Raw genomic sequence first — 8,730 nt, 5'->3', positions numbered from 1 at the left:
AAATCTTTTAGGCCAGCCATAGGGGAGGCACCTCACTCTCGATATCGTCATAGGAAAGGGCAGGAACGGGGCTGCAGTAACTCACCCAACGTCACCATCTGACATGTTGGCAAGACTGGAACTCAGGCCAGGAGCTGCCTGAAACGCTCCATTTCAGACCCAATGGGGTCCCGGCTTCCAACTCCAAATCCTACCAGCGGGTGAATTCTGAGTCTGAACTGGGTGTCCTGAACCCACATGTGCTCGGGACTGCAGCGTCTCCAACACACACTTGCCATCTGACCTAGCTATCTGCCGGACCCCTGCCAGTCCTCTGTCCCTTGGACAGCTAGCTCCCTGTCCTTGGTGATGACCAGTTTCACAGAGTTTTCTACTTCAACACATGCAGACTCCTCCTCACTTCCTCAAAAGCTGGATGCTACACTGCCAGGGTCGTGCCACACCTAACCCACCAGGCTGGGGCTGAGTAGTTGGGAGTCATGATAGATAAAGTGAGGAGTCCTGGTGTGGTGATTTGAATTAATATCCTGGACTGCAAGGTTGGTGGTTTAAGCTTACCAGATCTTCCTTTGAAACCCTATGCAGGGTCGCTATATATGCGTCAGAACCAACTCAATGACATTTAACAACAACAACAACAACAACAAATAGATAAAATCAGGTCTGAACACACCCGTTGAACAAGACCAGCATGCTCTGCTGGGGTAGCCACCCCACAAGGCCAGTCCTCCCCACTGGCTTCCTTCCCTTTTCTTGAGCCATCACTGACTGTCACCCCAAATCCTCCTATGTGGCGCAATGTACATGCATGTAAGGAATCAAGCTGTATGTTTATTGTCCAGTCTAAGGTTTGAAAAAAATCTCCCACCTCAAGCAGACTGATGTGTTACCTCGACCAGGCCAAAAAAATCTGGAAAGCCATCTAATTTCCCTTTTTGCCTTGGCAGCCAGGAAACTCACAATGCTTTAAAGACAGTAACCCTTACTGTAACTAGACTTGCAAGCCTTGCTTCTAAGCTCTGATTCCACCTCTCATTCTGACTTTCTGTCCAAACATATGCTGTTTCAAATCCTTCTTGGCAAACCATGAGATAAGCAAAGAATTAGTCAGACAAACACAGCAGCCACAACCATCCGGTATTTTCCAAGCTAACCAGAGACGAGGCACCCAAAGTAGCCTGAGCCTTGGTGGCAACCACTTACCAGGCAGACGAGCTCTGGAAGGTCATTAGCTGTGGGCTGTGGTGGTCTTCCCGCAGCGTGTGCACAGCCTGGGGGGCCTGCGGCAAGGGGTCTGGAGGAGGCTGGGGCTGAGTGGCCGGCTGACCTGGCCGAGGGGCCCGGGCGGGATTCCCCCACCGCTGGGGGTCCTGTTTCATCCAGCGTCCGTGGATACCCCACCGCGCCAGGTAAACCTTGCAAATGTCGTAGTTCATAGCTGAGTAATACAAAAGATCCAAAAGCAGCAGCATCAACACGAAGAAGCCGTAAATCCACACTCCCAGCAGGGCGGTGTAGTTGCTGCAGAGAAACGAAAAGTGAGGGACTGAGTTTACCAGACCAGAAAGCACAGCAGGGGGTGGGGGTGTTGTGGGGTTCCTCCTGGCTCCATCTTGACTGACCCACTCCTCACTCACACCCTCCACTTCCTCCACCTGCCCCAGGTGTCTCCTTCCAGAATCCAGAATCCAGAATCCACCTGCCTGGCTCCAGACAATCTGATCATCTCCACCAGGGTCCCAAGACCTCCGGATTGTGGGGTTTGCGTACAGTTTGATGCTTTGGAAATAATTCCCAGTTAGGCATTTGGGGGGTTCCCATGGTGTGGCCCCCCACATCCACTTTCCTGCATTCATCGAGGTGTTCCTGGACTGGTCAGCTATATCACATGGGCGTCCCCTGTTTGATCCCACAGTGGGTCCCACCGGGGATGCTTTAGATCCATCCCCTCCCCAACACCCCTTCTAACAGCTTCTCTGAACCCTCACCTCACAGGACCTGGGAGGGTGCCCTGCAAACCTTCCAAGGGCAGGAACCATAAGTCCCTGACCCTCTGCGCCCATGCTGGGCCACCCACCTCACATGTCCCCTCCCAAACCAGCTCCCTTCCATCCCTCTATATGTCTCTCAGGAGCCCGTGCATTTCCCCAGACCCGCCCCAGCCCCGTGATCAACCCCGCTGGCTCCTGCTCTGGGTCTGTGCACAGGCTGCCTCCAGGGAACAGCCCTTTTCCTTTGCTAATTTCTCCTCTCTGGGCACCCTGACCCTCCAACACAGTGAGGAGAGGTCTCTGCTCTGGCCCCTGGCTCTCAGTGGCCCACCTAGGATGGGCGGCTTGGATCTCTCCACAGTGCTCACCAGAGTCCAATCGATCAATCACTAACCACCGCCCCGCCTGCTCCCTGCTGCGGGTGCTGGTGGGTAGCAGAGCAAACACACACTGCCCCAGAGGAACCACTGGCCAGCACTTCTCCATCCTCTGTCCTCCTGGGTTTGAAGTTGGGGTGACTTGGCCTTGGTTCCTCTTGTCCCTCCTCTGCTCTGCTGTGTGACCTGGGAGGATCGCTGGTCCTCTCTGAACTGCATGAAATGACCAGGAGAGCCAGCCCAGCCCTGTGCTTCCAGGTTCTGAGTCCTCCTACCCTAGCTTCATCCTCAGCAAGGAGTGGGCTCTGCTCCCCTTTCTCCATCCCCCTCAGCCACTGGCCAGATTGGGTCAGGACTGAGCTGGGTGTCCAGGTCTGATGGCCAGACCACATGCTGTGTTGGAATGGCCCTTCACCCCAAACATCACCCCACCCCTCACCTGACAAAGCGCCTTTTGACCTGAAGTCTTGGTTTGGGTGCCTGGTGCCTTCAAGGGGGAGGCCTCTGCATGCCCTGAGCACTCAGCAAGGAGTCAGCACAGATCCGGTACTCAGCTCATTTCCCGACCCAGCATTTTCACACCCCCTTGCTTCTCTTGTGACCCTTCCTCTCAGGGGCGCCAGACGCCACAGCTCCCATCTCCAGGAAGCTTGTGTGTTCCTGGACTTGTTCATACTAAGATGTGACTGACTGACAGCCAAGTTCCTTCCCCTGAGTAGTCTTCCTTGAAGGGTCCACTGGCTTAGTCCAGAGGCATTTGGATGTGGACACCTGCTAGGATACGGGACCAGGGGGTCCTGGAACAGATGGTGACCAGCAGAGAAAGAGGTCCAGCCCCTTCCCCAGCCATCAGCTATCCCCACCGCTGGCATCCTCTCTCCACCCTTCCTTAGAGCCCCCCTTCCCAGCACCAGGCTTTTCCTCAGCAGTTCCCATGGCAGCAGCTGCGGGGGCTGAAGGAAGGAGCCGACTGAGTGGGAGGTAAGGGCAGCTGTCGGCAGATGTGGTCCTGCTTCAGGACGCTGGTTGGGGGTGGGGTCTGGGGCCACTGGGGCCGAAGACTAATAGTAACGGAAGTAATAGTAATGTAAGTAAGGCAGCAGTGGACACTTACTCATCTAATGACTCTACACCTGGTCACCTGGCTGACCCCTGGCAGTCACAGAAATAGTGCCACCCTCATCATCCCATTTCACAGATGGAGAAACTGAGACTGACCTATGGAAGATTCTTCTTTGGTAAAGATTTACTGCCTCAGAAACCCTATGGGGCACTTTTACCGTATCAGTTGGAAAGGACTTGAAGGCAGTGGGTTTATTTTGTTTTATTAAAATCCCATCTAGTGCACATACATATCCCTAACCACCATGCAATATACCTTAGGCCCCCAGGACCTAAGAAGAGGGGAGCCAACAGCCTCTAATTCGATGGTTCTTAGTCTCCAGGCCTTTGTACAGCAGCAACTCTGCCTGGAACCCCCTGTCTCCTGTACAGCCAGCTAGCCTCCAGCTGCCCCCACGGCCAGCTCATTATCTCCTCCTCCAGGCAGCTCAAACCCTCCTCTGGGCTCACAAAGCCTCTAGGTTTCCCAAAGCACCCAATGTATGTAGAAGTGTCTCTCAAGATTGGAAGTGTCTGAGGGCAAGGTTGGGCCCAGCTCATTTTTTGCGAGCCCAGGATTCCACACAGGGCTGCTAATAATTTCACTTCAAAGACCAAGAGTCTAGTAATAGCAATCTTGCTAGGGATAACTTCCTAATTAGATGTTATATTCCACATGAATATTAATTAAGATAAAGACTATTGTCTTGTGTTTGGCAATCAGTGCAATAAACCATGATTAGGAGCTGGAGTCCCTGGTGAAACAAATGGTTAAGCTCTCTTCTACTAACCTGAAGATTGGTGTTTTCAACCACCCAGAGGCACTCGGAAGAAAGGTCTGGCGATCTGCTTCCGAAAGGTCACAGCCATGAAACCCTGCAGAGCCCAGTTCTACTCTGACACTCACAGGGTGGATTTGAGTTACAATTGACTTGATGGTAATTGGCTTCGTGGGTGACCTGTTGGGCTGCTAACCTCAAGGTCACCAGTTGGAACCCACCAGTTACTGCATGGGAGAAAGATGAGGATTTCTGTGCCTGCAAAGATTTATAGCCTCAGAAACCTTATATAGGGTCTCTGTGAGTTGGAAACGACTCAGTGGCCCACAACAGCATCTGAAAGGCTCGTGGTTCGATCTGACCAGCTGCTCCGAGGGAGTAAGACATGACGGTTGGCTCCCATATAAATTATACCCTTGGGGGCAGTTCTACCGTGTCCTATAGGGTCTCTGTGAGTTGCAATCAGTTCAATGACAGAGGGTTTGGTTTGAGCTACGTTTATCCCCATTTTACAGATAATGAAATGAGGCACAGAGAGGTAAAGTCACTCACCAAAGGCTACACAGCTGGTACATGGCAGAGCCAGGCTTGGATTCGGCCCATCTGATCTCAGAACCCAGTGAATCTTGGGCAAGTTCCAAGGTTAAGTCTAGGACAGGCATTGAAAAGAGGGGTTCCTCTACATCTTCTTAGTGTCCTTGCTCACCCTCAATGGGAAGGTGAATCCATAATCACTGTACCATTGTCCAGAGTGGATCTGTCACCGCTCTGATCCACACACTGACCACCCCCCACCCCACCCCACCCCCTGCTCTCCCAGCTCACCTTCCCTGCTAGAGCAGGAAGGGATATGCTGGTATGAGCTGTCACCTTTAGGGACACCCATGCCACCCCAAGGAGCCCACCCTGGAGGTAAGGACCACCAGGACACCTGTCCAGACAGCTCTCCTACCATGGTTGGCCAGCTGGAAGGATGCCGGTTTTGTTTTGTTTTCAATTATTATTAGATTTGAAAATGCAGTCTGGTAACGAACTCCATCCAGATGCAAGGCTGCAGAGCCTGCGTGCATGTGTTTTGTAGAAGCTGTGTGTGAAGCCAGCCAAAACCACAGAGAACCATGTTGCAGCATACTGAGGGATGTTTACTGCTTCGGAGTCTTTTGGTGGTTCCCAAGGAATAAACGGAGTCCTGGTGTGGCACTGTGGGTTCATGCTCCAGACTGCAAAGCCGTTTGAACTGTAAGGTCAGCGGTTCAAAGTCACCAGTCGCTCCTCGGAAACCCTATACAGGGTCACTATGGGTCAAAAGCTACTCGACGGCACTTCACAACAAGAAGCAGTAAACAGAACTTCTCAGATAGCAGGATCTTCCAGACGATCTTTGCAGGGAGTAAGGGAGAGGGGACAGGGGGAGCAGACTCACAGCAAGTTCCTGTCCCTGTCATTACCCGGGCAGGGGAGGTGGGTTCCTGTGCTCACAGTGTCAGAAGGAAGCACCGGCTGTGTAATGGGTATCATGAGGCCCCTCACCCCAACAAGAGTGGCCTGCGGGGTTGCCCTCGTCTTGGTAAACTTCCATCAGACGACTTTGCTGTGATGGGTCTGGGTAGGAGAAGGTAGCAGAGGATGAGGATGCGAGTGACTGTTAACAGGCTTGATTGTGAAAACTCAGAACTCTAGCATGGGTATAAAATGAGCTGTCTCAGAATCAGACGGGGAATATCTACCATCAAAGAAAACAAACCAGGGGTGGAACGCATTCTATGGACCCTGAGATCTGGGCGCATTGAACCTCCTTGACCCAGGGACAGAACCTCCTTGACCCAGCCCACAGAACAAGTCAAGCAGAGTGACTTTGGGCAGGAGACTTCCTTACAGCATGGGGTACCTCCAGGTACTTAACTGAGGGAGCTAAGCTAACTGGATCTCAAGTCGAGTGCATTCAGGCTGAGGCTTGCAGTAGAGTGGTGTGTTCTGTGGGCATTTATCAGCAGCCCTAAAAGAGCTTTGTAACCTTGCCTGTCCTTACGCACAGCAGAAGAGAGGCTTCCCTAACTGGAAGAACTGTGCTCTGAACATTTCTGACCCTGAATTGTAACCTGTTCATTTCCTTAATAAATCCCTAAACTGCAAGTATGGTGTCTGAGTTCTGTGTGGTCACTGCACTGAATTATCAAACTCAGTTGAATTGAGGATTGTGGTGGGGAGGGGGGGCTGGTTGGTGTCAGATTTTTACATGGACTCATGAGACAAGACTGATACACCTAGCAGTTAAGCTGTGGGCTCAAGAAGTTCTGAGAGCTTCTCTCAGCTACTAACCTAAAAGTTGACAGTTCCAACACACCTAAAGGAAGCACAGAAGAAAAGCCTGGCTATCAGCTTCAATAAAGACGACAGCCCCCCCCCCAAAGAACTTTTTGTGGGGGGGAGTTCTACTCTATAACCCTTGGGGTCTCACCATGAATCAGGGACCAATTTGACAGCAGCCAACACCAGCAACAGTTAAATTGTGGTAAGAAGTCAGGGGGCTGTAAGGTCAGATCCCAGCTCTGCTGATCAGTTTCTCTGGTGAGCTTGTAGGGAAAGGAACCTCTGGTTCCACATCTGTAAGTGGGTCTAACAACACTGTACGTCAAGGTCTCATTGTGAAGATTAACAGCCTTGAAGAAGAAAGGACATAGTGACCATGGATGCGGGCTGTCGTGACTGAGGCTCAGAGGGAGGGCTGGACAGAGCTGCTTCCACTGTCTTTCTGCCCTTGGGTCTCTCCTGACTTCACTGCTGACACTGAACTTGATCATGTGACACACGCTGGCCAATGAGAATACTGCATGGTTTTGCCTTCCTCTTTTCCCTGGAACAGCATGTCCCAGGTAGGGGCTGCCAGGTCATAGGATAACCTATGTGTGCACAGCCACAGATGACCCACCAAGGACACTGAGCCTGGGTGACTACACACCCACCCAAGTCCTGCTAGACCACTGAGAGCTGTGTGGCCTTGGGCAAGTTCTCACCCTCTCTAAACCTCAGCATAGGTCAAATGGGGTTCACAGGACTTTCTTCAAAGATGCCAAATGGACCTGATTGAAGGAGGTAGTGTGAGTCCAGCCCCTCCCACACTGTAAACCCGCCAACTGAAGAGTCAATTCTGACCCATAGTAACCCTATAGGATGGAATAGACCGGCCCGGTGAGGTTTCCAAAGCTGACTTGCCTCACTTTTTTCCCTGAGGAGTGGCAGGTTCGAATCACCAGTCTTTCAGTTAGTGGCTGAGGCTTAACCACTGTACCACACTCCAAACCTAAACAACTGACCCATTGCTGTCGGCTGGATTCTGACCTGAAAGATGAGGCTTTCTACTCCCGTAAAGATTTACACCCTCGGAAACCCTGTACAGGGTCGCTATGGGTCGGAACTGACTCGATGGCACTTAACAACAACAACAACAAGGACTAAGCAGACCTGCTCCCTCAGGTTGCCAAGTCTGTCTCCCACACTGTGGTTGGTCATGGGTTTGAACTGCTGACGTTGTGGTTAGCATTTCAAAGCTTAATCCAGTATGTGCTCATACATGATGAATCATTTTCTTTCCCTGGACTCTGCAGAACATATTCAGATTAGGAAGCATAATGGATTCTAAACTGATTCTGTCCTTACAAGGATGATGGTGTTTATTTCAAGTTGTGTGACTTCCAGGATTTGATGGGGCTGGAAGGCAGATAAGAAAGTTGCAGGAGTTGTTCAGGAATTGGTAAATTACCAAACTGCCCTCTGGAGAGTGAGTAACAACTTGAACTTGCATCCAGAATCATTTCAATACTGCAGGAGGACGGCTGGGTCTAACTTGGGGTATTGGTCTTGCAATGGATATAATGAGCACTTGGAGTCTTTCTGACTTGTGGGATTTTTGTTTGTTGCTGCTACTGTTTTTGTAGCTTTCTGGGAATAGATTTTTTTTCCAATATCTTAAAGGTCTTCCATATATTAATTGTAGTCCTGGTATGGTCCTGTAAGAGAAGTATTGGACTGCTTTCCACAAGCTTTGGAAACTGTTTCCAGGGTCACTATGACTTAGAACAACAATATATTAACTATATCAAGTTAATACCTGCATGTCTGCGATATACAGATGATACAACCTTGCTTGATAAAAGTGAAGAGGACTTAAAATACTGATGAAGATCAAAGAGCACAGCCTTCGGTATGGATTGCATCTCAATGTAAAGAAAACAAAAATCCTCACCACTGGACCAACATACAACATTCTTAACAATGGAGAAAAGATTGAAATTGTCAAGGACTTCCATTCTTCTTGGATCAGCTATCAACGTTCACGGAAGCAGCAGGCAAGACATCAAAGGATGTACTGCATTAGGCAAATCTGCTGCACAAGACCTTTAAAGTGTTGAAGAGCAAAGATGTCAGCTTGAGGACTAAGGTGCGCCTGACCCAAGCCATGGTATTTTCAATAACCTCATATGC

The 8,730-nt window shown here is 50.6% G+C and overlaps 1 protein-coding gene across 1 annotated transcript in view; it reads right to left on the bottom strand.

The window, feature by feature from the left end:
* Window positions 1-1,199: 1,199 nt before the first annotated feature.
* Window positions 1,200-8,730, bottom strand: part of KIAA1644 (KIAA1644 ortholog) — a 24,603-nt gene continuing 17,072 nt past the window's right edge. The window contains exon 3 of the mRNA XM_006866898.1: window positions 1,200-1,521. Coding sequence (XP_006866960.1) covers window positions 1,200-1,521 — 322 coding nt within the window. The remainder of the gene's footprint in view (window positions 1,522-8,730) is intronic.

This window comes from Chrysochloris asiatica, unplaced genomic scaffold, assembly GCF_000296735.1.
Source record: "Chrysochloris asiatica unplaced genomic scaffold, ChrAsi1.0 scaffold00097, whole genome shotgun sequence".
NCBI classification, from domain to species: domain Eukaryota; kingdom Metazoa; phylum Chordata; class Mammalia; order Afrosoricida; family Chrysochloridae; genus Chrysochloris; species Chrysochloris asiatica.
The sequence above is the reverse complement of the archived record's forward strand: the minus strand, read 5'-3'. Positions and strand labels throughout refer to the sequence as shown.